Source organism: Haliotis rubra, unplaced genomic scaffold (genome assembly GCF_003918875.1).
Source record: "Haliotis rubra isolate DU_JTF1 unplaced genomic scaffold, ASM391887v1 Scf306, whole genome shotgun sequence".
Lineage (NCBI taxonomy): Eukaryota > Metazoa > Mollusca > Gastropoda > Lepetellida > Haliotidae > Haliotis > Haliotis rubra.
The window spans coordinates 370,910-386,345 of NW_025766976.1; the positions used below are offsets into that span (position 1 = coordinate 370,910).

Sequence of the window (15,436 nt, forward strand, 5' to 3'; positions counted from 1 at the left end):
CCTTTTCGGGAACGGAGCGATGTGTACCAGTTTCAAATTAAAGCCTTCATTTTGTCATTTTGAGATTTAATTTTGATAACAGAAATATCCCCAGTTCTTTGAATGTAATTTACGCAGGGTAATATCCTCGTAACTCTCCATTCCTTAAAAATAATGTGCCTCGGCCCCTCCGGGGACTCGGCTCCATTATTTTTAAGGAATGGAGCGTTACTCGGACATTACCCTCTACGTACTGTGGTAAGTGAGAGATTCAAAGGGCCAATGCAGGATACAAAACTCAATCAAACATTTTCTTGATGATACTGTTCAGTACAAATATGGCCATTTGTATCCACGTGATCAGTGATTCACCCGAGAGGGCCATTTTGTCTGTGTGGGGGAGACATTTCCTTGCTTTTTCAGTACTGTACGTCACATGTGGCCAACGCGTGCATGAGACTTCTTGCAGGTTACGAAAAAAGAACAGTGACGATGAATTTACAGGTGTGAATACAAAAATACGACAAAATGAAAAGAGAAAGTGAATTATGGAGGCCTTTGGGGAGGGCAATACCCTTTTATATTCTTAACACATGCTCTGTACGATATATACGAAAATAACGAGTGTACTTGAGTCAATTTATAAACGATTGAGTTTTTTTAAAACGTGATGAGTGATTTGTCGTGATGTTTGTGCACATCAACACTTACTTTTTTAGAACGCAAAGCAAACACAATTCGAGTAAGTAGATCTCGCATCGTTGTATGGAATTTATTGACATTATTTTAAGTGAGGTTATCTTATTTCCATACCCCACCGCCCAACTTTGTTCAAGAGTTAGTTGGTCATGCACGTGGGTTTCATGTCCTAAGCGCCTGCAAAACCTCGTGTTTTCCTCCTGCATTAAGCTGGTCGAATACTGCTGTTTTAAATCAGCGTAAAACAACACTCAGTCATTAGCAACCAATATTAGTCGACGACAAATCAAAGACTATGGATTGAATAGTCTAAAATATTTAATGTTTCTATTGACAGTTATCTGAAGGTGTACGTAAGAAGGTAAGAGACGTATTACTTCAAGGATAATGTCCAATAAGAAAGAAGAAAGAGACGCCACTCCAGGGAGCAATAAACGCCTGTTATTGGATGAAGGCCACACTCCAGCTATATGTCGTCGATGTATATAATCATTATTTTACGTGCCAAACTGAAAAAACTGGTTAAAAACTTGTTTATATTCTTTATCACGACGTTTCAGAGCTAATGAAACGTCCCGAAAAAGAATAAAGAGAAGTTGTTAAGCATGAAACGTGTCATGTATTCGTTAACAATATCTGAACGGAGACTATTCTTACGATTGTACTACATGACGCTCTTTCGTCCACTCAAAAGAAATTTTTCGTTGAGGCCACACTCACAAAACCACGTTCATTCGTTGTCAAAACATACGACCCTGCTTTAGCTAAGGATTAAATCAGTATAGCATAGTATCTACTTGCCCAGAAGACAACAGACAAGGGTGTAATTGTCTGCGCCAGTTGAACCTTTGTCGTACTTGATACATGACTTGGTATGTTTTCGTAATGGCTGTTGTAACTATACAAGTTACTACACAACATACAAGTCTTCCTGGGTCCAGTATAAAGTTCCATATGAATCAGGGGCGGATACAGCTTTTTGAGAAAGGTGTGTGTGTATGTGTGTGCGTGCGTGCGTGCGTGCGTGCGTGCACTATTGAAATGGGGTGCGCACTTCATTTTCACAAGAATTTCAATGGTCATTTACAGTGTATGAAATAAGCCAAAAACCCAGCCAGACATCAGGGCTGGTAACTTCAAAATGTTACCAGCCCAAAATGGATTTAACCAGACCAAACAATCCAAAGAAACTAACTCAATTTTTAGTTATTGTTTAGACACTGTTTTAGTGATAATATATGTCAACGCAGTGCTTTGAGCTTGCGATACGATAGTTCAATGTTCAAACAGTAATTGTCAAGTCTAAATGCAAAGCTCAATTTGAAAAACAGATTTTAAGATGTGATGAATTTACTCAGATGTATGGAACATGTAATCTAAAATGTTTACCAGACCATTGGGCTGACCAGCTGTAAATTTAGACCGTCCGTCAGAAATCTAGCCCGTCTCGGGCGGTCGGACGGGCCTTATTTCATACACTGACGAAAGCCCTTTGTGTTCGAACTATGTAACATCACAAGTACTGCCAGTTAGACACAATATGGTCCTACTCATTGTGCGAAATAGTTTCCACATTTTGCAAGCCAGTCGGCTAGCTATGCCTGAAAGTTACTAGCCCACAAAATAATTCACTAGCTCGAAATTTGAATGTAGAAAGTACGCAAAAGATTACAAAAAGGTAAAATACCATCAAAACCAAATGACCCCATGAAAATTCACTAGCCAGTTGGGCCAGTGACTGGAGATTTACTGGCCTGACTGGATTTTTACTACCCATGGTCTAGCGGGCTAGTGGCTACTTCGCACACTGGTCCTACTGCAGCATACAAGGTGATCGAATCATTAGGACTGCAAGCAATGCTGGCCACTGTTGACCAATCAAAGCTGCATTGGCAAAGGTCTTACAGATCATGGTCTGATTTACCTTGGCTGGGTGGTCAAGGCTAAGAGCGATCATACTCAAATAGATGTGGTCATCTGTGACAACCATCCTATTGCTGTGGACACCTGTGACAACTATCCTATTGCTGTGGACATATTTGACGACCATCCTATTGCTGTGAACATCTGTGACAACCATCATATTGCTGTGGATACCTGTGACAACCATCATTTTGCTGTAAACATCTGTGACAACCATCATAATGCTGTAGACACCTGTGACAACCATCCTATTGCCGTGGACATCAGTGACAACCATCATAATGCTGTAGACACCTGTGACAATCATTTTGCTGTAGACACCTGTGACAACCACCCAATTGCTCTGAACAAGTGACAACCATCATAATGCAGACACCCTATTGCTGTGAACACCTGTGACAACCATCCTATTGCTGTGAACACCTGTGACAACCATCCTATTTGTGGACACCTGTGACAACCATCCTATTGCTGTGGACAACTGTCCATCCTATTGCTGTGGACAACCATGATTGCAGACACATGACAACTATCATATTGCTGTAGGCATCTGTGACAACCATCATATTGCTGTAGACACCTGTGACAACCATCATAATGCTGTGGACACCTGTGACAACCATCCTAATGCTGTGGACACCTGTGACAACCATCCTATTGCTGTGGACACCTGTGACAACCATCCTATTGCTGTAGCCATCTGCGACAACCATCATATTGCTGTGGACATCAGTGACAACCGACCTATTGCTGTGGACGCCTGTGACAACCATCATTTTGCTGTGGACACCTGTGAAAACCACCCTGTTGTTGTGGCTGTCTGTGAGAATCATCATGTTGTTGTGGCTCTCTGTAACAACCATCATATTGCTGTGGATACCTGTGACAACCATCCTATTGCTGTAGACATCTTTGACAACCATCCTAATGCTATAGACACCTGTGACAACCATCATAATGCTGACAACCATCATAATGCTAACAAGACATCTGTAACAACCACTCTATTGCTGTGGACACCTGTGACAACCATCCTATTGCTGTGGACGCCTGTGACAACCATCCTATTGCTGTAAACATCTGTAACAACCATCCCATTGCTGTGGACACCTGTGACAACCATCATTTTGCTGTGGACACCTGTGACAACCACCCTGATGCTGTTGTCTGTGGACCACCCTGTTGTTGTGGCTGTCTGTGAGAACCACCCTGTTGTTGTGGCTTTGTGCTGTGTGTGGACAGAAACCATGTTGTTGTGGCTGTCTGTGAGACAGCCACCCTATTGATGTTGTGGACACCTCTGTGAGAACCATCCTGCTGTTGGGCACCTGTGACCCTGTTGTTGTGGCTGTCATTCATCCTGTTGTTGTGGCTGTCTGTGAGAATCAGCCTGTTGTTGTGGCTGTGTGAGAACCCTCTGTTGTTGTGGCTGTCTGTGACAACCACCCTGTTGTTGTGGCTGTCTGTGAGAACCATCCTGTTGTTGTGGACACCTGTGACAACCATCATATTGCTGTGGACACCTGTGACAACCATCATATTGCTGTAGACACCTGTGACAACCATCCTATTGGTGTAGACATCTGTGACAACCATTCTGTTGTTGTGGCTCTGTCTGTGAACCACCCTGTTGTGTGGCTGTCTGTCTTATTGCTGTGGACGCCTGAGACAACCATCCTATTGGTGTAGACATCTGTGACAACCATCGTATTGCTGTGGACGCCTGTGACAACCATCATATTGCTGTAGATACCTGTGACAACCATCCTATTGCTGTAGACATCTGTGAGAACCATCATATTGCTGTGGACACCTGTGACAACCATCCTATTGCTGTGGACATCTGTGACAACCATCCTATTGCTGTGGACATCTGTGACAACCATCCTATTGCTGCAGACATCTGTGACAACCATCCTATTGCTGTGGACATCTGTGACAACCATCATATTGCTGTGGACATCTGTGACAACCATCCTATTGCTGTAGACGTCTGTGACAACCATCATATTGCTGTGGACACCTGTGACAACCATCCTATTGCTGTGGACGCCTGTGACAACCATCGTTTTGCTGTGGACACCTGTGACAACCATCCTGTTGTTGTGACTGTCTGTGAGAACCACCCTGTTGTTGTGGCTGTCTGTGAGAACCACCCTGTTGTTGTGGCTGTCTGTGAGAACCACCCTGTTGTTGTGGCTGTCTGTGAGAACCACCCTGTTGTTGTGGCTGTGTGTGAGAACCACCCTGTTGTTGTGGCTGTCTGTGAGAACCACCCTGTTGTTGTGGCTGTCTGTGAGCTGTTGTGGCTGTCTGTGTCTGTGTCTGTGAGAACCACCCTGTTGTTGTGGCTGTCTGTGAGAACCACCCTGTTGTTGTGGCTGTCTGTGAGAACCTGTTGTTGTGGCTGTCTGTGAGAACCACTCTGTTGTTGTGGCTGTCTGTGAGAACCAGAACCCCTTGTTGTGGCTGAGTGTGAGCTGTCTGTTGTTGTGGCTGTCTGAGAGAACCACTCTGTTGTTGTGGCTGTCTGTGAGAACCACCCTGTTGTTGTGGCTGTCTGTGAGAAGAATCACTGTGTGAGAATCCTGTTGTTGTGGCTGTCTGTGAGAACCACCCTGTTGTTGTGGCTGTCTGTGAGAACCACCCTGTTGTTGTGGCTGTCTGTGAGAACCACCCTGTTGTTGTGGCTGTCTGTGAGAACCACCCTGTTGTTGTGGCTGTCTGTGAGAACCACCCTGTTGTTGTGGCTGAACCACCCTGTTGTTGTCTGTGAGAGAACCACCACCCTGTTGTTGTGGCTGTCTGTGAGAATCACCCTGTTGTTGTGGCTGTCTGTGAGAATCACCCTGTTGTTGTGGCTGTCTGTGAGAACCACCCTGTTGTTGTGGCTGTCTGTGAGAACCACCCTGTTGTTGTGGCTGTCTGTGAGAACCACCCTGTTGTTGTGGCTGTCTGTGAGAACCACCCTGTTGTTGTGGCTGTCTGTGAGAACCACCCTGTTGTTGTTGTGGCTGTCTGTGAGAACCACCCTGTTGTTGTGGCTGTCTGTGAACCACCCTGTTGTTGTGGCTGTCTGTGAGAACCACCCCTGTTGTTGTGGCTGGTGAGAACCACCCTGTTGTTGTGGCTGTCTGTGAGAACCACCCTGTTGTTGTGGCTGTCTGTGAGAACCACCCTGTTGTTGTGGCTGTCTGTGAGAACCACCCTGTTGTTGTGGCTGAGTGTGAGAACCACCCTGTTGTTGTGGCTGTCTGTGAGAATCACCCTGTTGTTGTGGCTGTCTGTGAGAACCACCCTGTTGTTGTGGCTGTCTGTGAGAACCACCCTGTTGTTGTGGCTGTCTGTGAGAACCATCCTATTGTTGTTGGTGAGTGTGAGAACCAGCCTGTTGTTGTATTATGTCAGTATCATGTCATCCTTGTCACAGAAAACAGTCCTTGCATGGAATAATACTCACATCCATGTGCAGGATTCTGCAGCCATGTATATTATATGACCATGTACAAGAGTGAATGGGTTTCAAGTGAGTGAGTGAGTGAGTTATTATTTAACGTCACATCGGCAATGGGTTTCAAGTGTATAGAAATGGTCATATAATGGTGTTTCAGCTTAATGTTGATGTGAACCTCTCTGGTGAGTGATTGAGTTTAGTTTTAGCCGCTTTTAACACTATTCGAGCAATATCACGGCAGGGGAACACCAGAAATGGGCTTCACATATTGTACCCATGTGAGGAATCAAACTGGGGTGTTCGGCATGTGACAAGCGAATGCTTTAACCACCAGGCTACCCTTCCGCCGATCTCTGGTGAAACTCATAGTCACAGCCAAGATGATGATAAACCAAGGATCAAAATTAATTATGGCAGAACTGAGATGCAAACAGATAGCCTTCATCCTGGTGTAGCTTAGGGACATTAGATAGTCGTACATGTATGACAGACTACGTGACTAATCTCAGACTGAAAAGTTTCTTATTTGAGATCCTGATTATTTCACAAACACACATTCTTCACACATATTTGAAGTGAAAGGTGGAACTGCATGTGATGAATAATATGCTTCCCAGTTTCAGAATTCAGGAATTAATTCCCGAGATAACTTTCCATCTGACATTTCATCATGTGTTGGAGGTGACACCTCAGCTGGCTAGGTGTTTGTGTTTACTCTCCACTGACAAGGTTCAACATTCGCTGTTGTCACAGGGACGCTGTGTTGACAGGGGAGTTAACTCTGTAAGGTTGAGGTTGAAGGTAAACAGGTTTAATTTTCTTGTTTGTGAACCCAAATTAACTTTCTCGCTTCCATGTCATGAGAGTGAACAAAAAATACATGTCCTAACAAAAAACTATATTAGGCTCCTGCCACATAAATATTGAGCAAGTCCAAAGGTACAGATTTACCTGACCCTCCCACAAAATACACTGACACGGCCGTACAAACTATTAAGAAAAAGAAAGAATTTCAACTGACTTAAATGTGTTGGTGATGTCCTCAAGTTAAAAATCATAATTTGAGGAGAAAACTGGTGCAGGAAATTTCAAAGTGCATATAAATTTATACCATTCAACTTAAACCATAGCCATATACCGTACATTACCATAGATAAGCTGAAGGTTGGTAGGTCGGTAGGTCGGCTTATGTACGGGACATACCATTGTGATACAGATTTTAAGGGTCAAGTTAGGACCAGTGTCTGCAATACTTTCATTTTCCAGGTGGCCTTCAGGGCCTGCTGCCACGGCTTTAAAATCTACAGGCCCTGAGTGAAATCTCCTGGCCCATTTTGTTAAAGTCAAACCAATAAAATGAAAATGGACTACATTGTACACAGTTTCATACTGTTTCTACAAAATCAATTAGCGAAGCCTATGGTGCACAGAGACGTTTTTATTTGTTAAAGACTGGTGTTGACATTCCTATGCGCAAAGCGTTGACATACCAGGAAGTGAAACTGTAAGTTTTCGTAACTTGGTGGATTATGGATGATTCCCCAACGTTAATAAAGAAAACAATAATGGGAAAGATTCCAGTTGAGAAAAAAAATGACATAATTTACTGACGGCCACAAGGGAATGCATATATTGAAACTGACGGCCTGATACAATAACAAATGGCGTTGGGTCTCCGGGCCAGCGATTATTTCGAACACTGGTTAGGACCCCAGCTTATCTATAAAATTGGCTTGTCTATAATAACATATGGTAATTGTTAGAAATATAAAACAGTGTTAGTTTGAATAGAGAGGACATGATATGTGGACAAGTATTTAAATCATTGTGAAAAGGATATAACAAATATGACATGTTCAGTCTCAATAAAATCATTCAGGTGATGCAGCAGAGCAAATGAACCTATAAAAAGAGATGGTGACAAGTTAAAATATATTCATGAATCATCCCTTGATCTCCTGCGTGATATGAGAAAACTTGACATTAGTGAGGTGAAGTGGAGCTCTTGGTTTTGTTCTTGATAAATGTTACATAACATTCATTTATTATTCTCATATAATGTTAGTTGTGGGGGCAGGCAAGGACAGATGCTTCAGATTAATGGTCCAGATTTATTTCATTTATAGGGCCAGTCCATGCCAAGGTTTTACATGGTTAACCATATCAGACACAGTGTAGCGAGCCGAGTTTTCAGACCAGTTATTGCCAAGCACTGGGCAGGGTAATAGAATACCATCTTTTAACACGTGATGGTAGTGTGGGTCTGGGAATTGAACCTTACTCTCTCTGTGAAGATGCCGTATACCACTAAAGAGCCAAGGTGGTCCAGTTGAAAGTGGACCCCATGCTTGAAAAATATAACACTGCAAGCAGAGCTTGAAAACCTGGACACCTTTAACCCCCTCAATTGGTGAGGTGAGGTGAAATTGGGTTTAACGTCGTACTTGAGAATATTTCGCTCATATGACGACGTGCATGCCTGTGTATGTGTATGTGCGGCTGCTTGTACTAGCCCAGACTGAAGCTGGTTTTGTAGTGCTAGCCCACTGAGATACCATGCCGCAGTGAAGCATGAATACCCCACTCAGACAAATTATACTGACTCCGAGCCTACCAGTCCTTGTTGTACCAATTAATGCTGAGTGCCAGGCAGGGACCAACAAGTACCATATTTTAACGTCTTTTGATAAGACGCGGTTGGGGATCAAACCTGTGACCTTCAGCTCTCCGGGCAGACGCTCTAACCACTACACCACACGGAGGCGGTCTAACCTCAATTTGGGGTGGTTGGGTAGCCTAGTGGTTAAAGCGTTCCCTTGTCACGCCAAAGACATAGGTTCGATTCCCCACATGGGTACAATGTGTGAAGCCCATTTCTGGTGTCCCCCACCATGATATTGCTGGAATATTGCTAAAAGCGGTGTAAAACCCAACTCACTCACTCACTAACCTGAAGTGTGAGGGGACTGACATCAGATCTTGTGTTTGGGGATGTCGCCAACTCTTACCTGATCTGGGGGGAACATGTCTAGCAGCCTGTTATCCCATGATGATGGCTGGCGCCTTCCATCCTGTCGCCATCTAGATCTGTCCACTCAGCAAGTATACAAGACTCGGCTCTGTCTCACCTGAAATCACAGTCCACAGAGAACCAGTCAGGGACCATCCCAAAACAGAACAGCAGCTTTATTGTTGAACCTGGTGAACTGAATGGTCAAATATATTCCTGGAAATCATAACTTTAACAACAATAAGATGGCGCACATCTCCATGTAAATCGCCAGTGATTTTAACTCTTGGAATTGTCATAGTCAGGGTCTGATCACGTATCATCAGTTGGAGAAATTTGATTTTTGCATATCTTGGAGCACAGGTGACTGGAACCTTATGTACTGGAATGACATCATAAAAGATATAGGTGAGGTGAGGTGAAATTGGGTTTTACGTCGTGCTTGAGAATATTTCGCTCATATGACGGCGTGCATGCCTTGCTGTATGTGCAGGCTGTACTGAGCCCAGACTGAAGCTGGTTTTATAGGGATGTATAGTAATTCAGTGAAGGATATACCCCACTCGGAGAGGACCAGCCCTTGTTGTACCCATTAATGTCGAGATAAGTACCATTTTCCATGGAGTCCAGTCTCGAATTAAATCTTTTTAGAAATTATCCATAAAGATTTAAACTATTAACCTTGCTTTGTACCTGAACAAAGACTATAGTAATGCCTTCGGAGAGGCCCGAGATAAGCTGCCTATGGACCAGTCTTATTAAATCTGAAATTATCATTTTAATGAAAACTTGCGTGCCTTCAGACCCCACCGCCTACATCAATTTCTGTTATTTTGATGAAAACTATTTCCCAAAGTGCACAATGGATTTTCATACTGTGTCAGTATAGTAACTAATTAAATCCTTGCAAGATTCAATGTAAAGATTATGGTCTTCAAAACAAACAGAATTACCAGACTTAGAAAGTCAATCAAAGTCTGCTACTTAAATATGTTTTCAGAGATATCACTTATTATCAACAATAAATTATCAAATTCACCCATTAACATGGTGTTCTCTGTGTACAGTTGTGATGAACAGCAGCTTGAATGTAAAACGACCTTGAGGAATGACTTTCTTCTAAGACCCAATTTACAGAATACAGCTTTATGTGACAAACATCATTCTTGTTTCATGTGTACAGATATAGATAACTGGTTAGATCCAGTTTAGAACCACCTATGTAGTCTGGTGGAGAGACCGTCTGCTGGAGACTCTAAGTTTGGTGGCTATTTGCCCTGCTACGTCATACGAAAAGACGTTAAAAGATGGCACTTATTGTTGCCCTGCCTGGTGCTTGGCTTTATGGGTTACAAAAGGTGAGACGACTCAGAGAGAGTCAACTTCAACTGCAGCATGTATCTCTGTAGGCTGACATCACCCCAGACGACAATAAGCAGCTACACACACATGCATGCACATTGACAAATATGTGAAATAATCTTGCATGCAAGATTACACCGCATTTCACCTCCCCTCAGAGCCATTTTATTTATATATTCAAAATAACCCCAAGGTCAAACATGGTTAATTTCCTATTTAATGGTTCTCGGAGACAACCACATTGTCCAGGTTGATTAGAGGCAGATTTTCTACAAAATACACTTCAACTAAACATCATAAAAGAAATGTCAAAAACAAATCATTATTTTTTAAATCTGGGTTAAAATTGTCCATTAAACAAGAATGATAGAGGTGAATACTTTAAGATGTTAGATACTGATATGTAATGGGATCAGTTTCTTTCCGCTAGCCAACTTTTATTACCACCCAATACATACAGTTTACTCACTGAACCAATCACTGTCACTCCACATTGGCACGTTCATGTTGCTTTGATCACAATAATCATTGAAAGGACTACAAACTGTTGAGCTTACTCCTGCAATAAAACTACAGAAGATGAACAAGGGAATTATTCATGAGGACGGTACATGTTTACAGGGACAAAAAACGCTTTGTGCTACAGTATTTATGACAAATTCCACCCAACTTTATGATGACGACTTCTGATAGAAATATACCAATCTGAGCCTACAATACAATGACTAAATGATACAGAATTTGCTGAGTCACGAATATCACTCTTAACAACACCTGTTGGAGTTACATTTATAAAATTTTCTTAATAATTACCAATTCTGGAATGGAGTGAAAATTTAGAAATTTAGACATAAATCTGGTAATGTCCTTCCTGTGCATGTGTGTGTGTGTGTGTGTAAGAGAGAGTCTGAGTGTGTGCACATGTGCAAGAATGCATGTGAGTGTGTGTGAGTGTGTTTGTGTATATGTAAGTCTGCATGCATGTGAGTGTGTGTGTGTGTTTGTGTATATGTAAGTCTGCATGTATGTGTGTGTGAGTGTGTTTGTGTATATGTAAGTCTGCATGCATGTGAGTGTGTTTGTGTATATGTAAGTCTGCATGCATGTGAGTTTGTGTGAGTGTGTTTGTGTAAGTCTGCATGCATGTGAGTTTGTGTGAGTGTTTGTGTATCTGTAAGTCTGCATGCATGTGAGTTTGTGTGAGTGTGTTTGTGAATATGTAAGTCTGCATGCATATGAGTGTGTGTGAGTTTGTGTGCGTATATGTAAGTCTGCATGCATATGAGTGTGTGTGAGTTTGTATGCGTATATGTAAGTCTGCATGCATGTGAGTTTGTAAGCGTATATGTAAGTCTGCATTCATATGAGTGTGTGTGAGTTTGTATCGTGATATGTAAGTCTGCATGCATATGAGTGTGTGTGAGTTTGTAAATGCGATATGTAAGTCTGCATGCATAAGGAGTGTGTGTGAGTTTGTATGCGTATATGTAAGTCTGCATGCATGTGAGTTTGTAAGCGTATATGTAAGTCTGCATTCATATGAGTGTGTGTGAGTTTGTATGCGTATATGTAAGTCTGCATGCATATGAGTGTGTGTGAGTTTGTATGCGTATATGTAAGTCTGCATGCATATGAGTGTGTGTGAGTTTGTATGCGTATATGTAAGTCTGCATGCATATGAGTGTGTGTGAGTTTGTAAGCGTATATGTAAGTCTGCATGCATATGAGTGTGTGTGAGTTTGTAAGCGTATATGTAAGTCTGCATGCATATGAGTGTGTGTGTGAGTTTGTAAGCGTATATGTAAGTCTGCATGCATATGAGTGTGTGTGAGTGTGTTTGTGTATATGTAAGTCTGCATGCATATGAGTGTGTGTGTGAGTGTGTTTGTGTATATGTAAGTCTGCATGCATGTGAGTGTGTGTGTTTGTATGCATATATGTAAGTCCGCATGCATATGAGTGTGTGAGTGGGTTTGTGTATATGTAAGTCTGCATGCATATGAGTGTGTGTGTGTATATGTCAGTCTACATGCATGTGAGTTTGTGTGTGTGTTTGTGTATATGTAAGTCTGCATGCATACGAGTGTGTGAGTGTGTTTGTGTATATGTAAGTCTGCATGCATATGAGTGTGTGTGAGTTTGTATGCGTATATGTAAGTCTGCATGCATATGATTGTGTGTGAGTGTTTGTGTATATGTAAGTCTGCATGCATGAGTGTGTGTGAAAGTGTTTGTGTATATGTAAGTCTGCATGCATATGAGTGTGTGAGTGTGTGTGTATATGTAAGTCTGCATGCATGTGAGTTTGTGTGAGTGTTTGTGTATATGTAAGTCTGCATGCATATGAGTGTGTGTGAGTGTGTTTGTGTATATGTAAGTCTGCATCCATATGAGTGTGTGTGAGTGTGTTTGTGTATATGTAACTCTGCATGCATGTGAGTTTGTGTGAGTGTGTTTGTGTATATGTAAGTCTGCATGCATATGAGTGTGTGTGTAAATGTAAGTCTGCATGCATGTCAGTTTGTGTGAGTGTGTTTGTGTATATGTAAGTCTGCATGCATGTGAGTTTGTGTGAGTGTGTTTGTGTATATGTAAGTCTGCATGCATATGAGTGTGTGTGAGTGTGTTTGTGTATATGTAAGTCTGCATGCATGTGAGTTTGTTTGTGTATATGTAAGTCTGCATGCATATGAGTGTGTGTGAGTGTGTTTGTGTATATGTAAGTCTGCATGCATGTGAGTTTGTGTGAGTGTTTGTGTATCTGTAAGTCTGCATTCATGTGAGTTTGTGTGAGTGTGTTTGTGTATATGTAAGTCTGCATGCATGTGAGTTTGTGTGAGTGTTTGTGTATATGTAAGTCTGCATGCATGTGAGTTTGTGTGAGTGTGTTTGTGTATATGTAAGTCTGCATGCATGTGAGTTTGTGTGTTTCTGGGACTCTCAGTGTCTGTGCATGCAAGTGGGTGTGAGTCTGTGTATGCATGCGAGTGTGTGTCTCTGTGTGCATGCACGTGTGTGAGCGTTTCTCTGTACATGCATGTGTGAGTGTATGTGTGTGTATTGGTATGTGTGTGTGTGTGTGGTCTCTGTGTGTCAGTATGTGTGCATGTGTGTTTGTGCACGCATGTGAGTGTGTATGACAGCCCACTCAGATACTGTGCTACAGTTAAACATGAAACAGACACAGAATACCGACACGAGGACGACCAGACATTGAACTATCTACTTATCGAGGACGACCAGACATTGAACTATCTACTTATCGAGGACGACCACACATTGAACTATCTACTTATCGAGGACGACCACACATTGAACTATCTACTTATCGAGGACGACCACACATTGAACTATCTACTTATCGAGGATGACCAGACATTGAACTATCTACTTATCGAGGACGACCACACATTGAACAATCTACTTATTGAGGACGACCAGACATTGAACTATCTACTTATCGAGGCGACCAGACATTGAACTATCTACTTATCGAGGACGACCACACATTGAACTATCTACTTATCGAGGATGACCACACATTGAACTATCTACTTATCGAGGGGCGACTAGACACTGAACTATCTACTTATCGAGGGCGACCACACATTGAACTATCTACTTATCGAGACTCCACTCACACATTGAACTATCTACTTATCGAGGGCGACCACACATTGAACTATCTACTTATCGAGGATGACCACACATTGAACTATCTACTTATCGAGGGGCGACTAGACACTGAACTATCTACTTATCGAGGGGCGACCACACATTGAACTATCTACTTATCGAGGGCGACCACACATTGAACTATCTACTTATCGAGGGCGACCCACATTGAACTATCTACTCTATCGAGGATGACCACACATTGAACTATCTACTTATCGAGACTAGACACTGAACTATCTACTTATCGAGGATGACCACACATTGAACTATCTACTTATCGAGGACGACCACACATTGAACTATCTACTTATCGAGGACGACCACACATTGAACTATCTACTTATCGAGGATGACCACACATTGAACTATCTACTTATCGAGGACGACCACACATTGAACTATCTACTTATCGAGGACGACCAGACATTGAACTATCTACTTATCGAGGACGACCACACATTGAACTATCTACTTATCGAGGACGACCACACATTGAACTATCTACTTATCGAGGACGACTAGACATTGAACTATCTACTTATCGAGGGCTGACCACACATTGAACTATCTACTTATCGAGGGGCGACCAGACATTGAACTATCTACTTATCGAGGGCGACCAGACATTGAACTATCTACTTATCGAGGGCACTCACACATTGAACTATCTACTACGAGGAATGACCAGACATTGAACTATCTACTTATCGAGGGCGACCAGACATTGAACTATCTACTTATCGAGGGCTGACCACACATTGAACTATCTACTTATTGAGGGCGACCAGACATTGAACTATCTACTTATCGAGGGCGACCACACATTGAACTATCTACTTATCGAGGGCGACCAGACATTGAACTATCTACTTATCGAGGGGCGACCACACATTGAACTATCTACTTATCGAGGGGCGACCAGACATTGAACTATCTACTTATCGAGGGCGACCACACATTGAACTATCTACTTATCGAGGGGCGACCACACATTGAACTATCTACTTATCGAGGACGACCACACATTGAACTATCTACTTATCGAGGACGACCACACATTGAACTATCTACTTATCGAGGACGACCACACATTGAACTATCTACTTATCGAGGACGACCACACATTGAACTATCTACTTATCGAGGACGACCACACATTGAACTATCTACTTATCGAGGGGCTGACCAGACATTGAACTATCTACTTATCGAGGACGACCACACATTGAATTATCTACTTATCGAGGATGACCACACATTGAACTATCTACTTATCGAGGACGACCACACATTGAACTATCTACTTATCGAGGACGACTAGACACTGAACT

At 42.4% G+C, this 15,436-nt stretch overlaps 1 protein-coding gene across 1 annotated transcript; it reads left to right on the forward strand.

The window, feature by feature from the left end:
* The first annotated feature begins 1,065 nt into the window (after positions 1-1,065).
* Positions 1,066-10,170, forward strand: LOC124282884 (extracellular matrix protein A-like). The gene is made up of 4 exons (XM_046718917.1): positions 1,066-1,159; positions 3,148-3,423; positions 4,291-4,746; positions 10,133-10,170. Exons 1-4 carry the CDS (start codon positions 1,066-1,068, stop codon positions 10,168-10,170), a joined length of 864 nt encoding a protein of 287 aa, XP_046574873.1.
* The last annotated feature ends 5,266 nt before the right edge of the window (positions 10,171-15,436 follow it).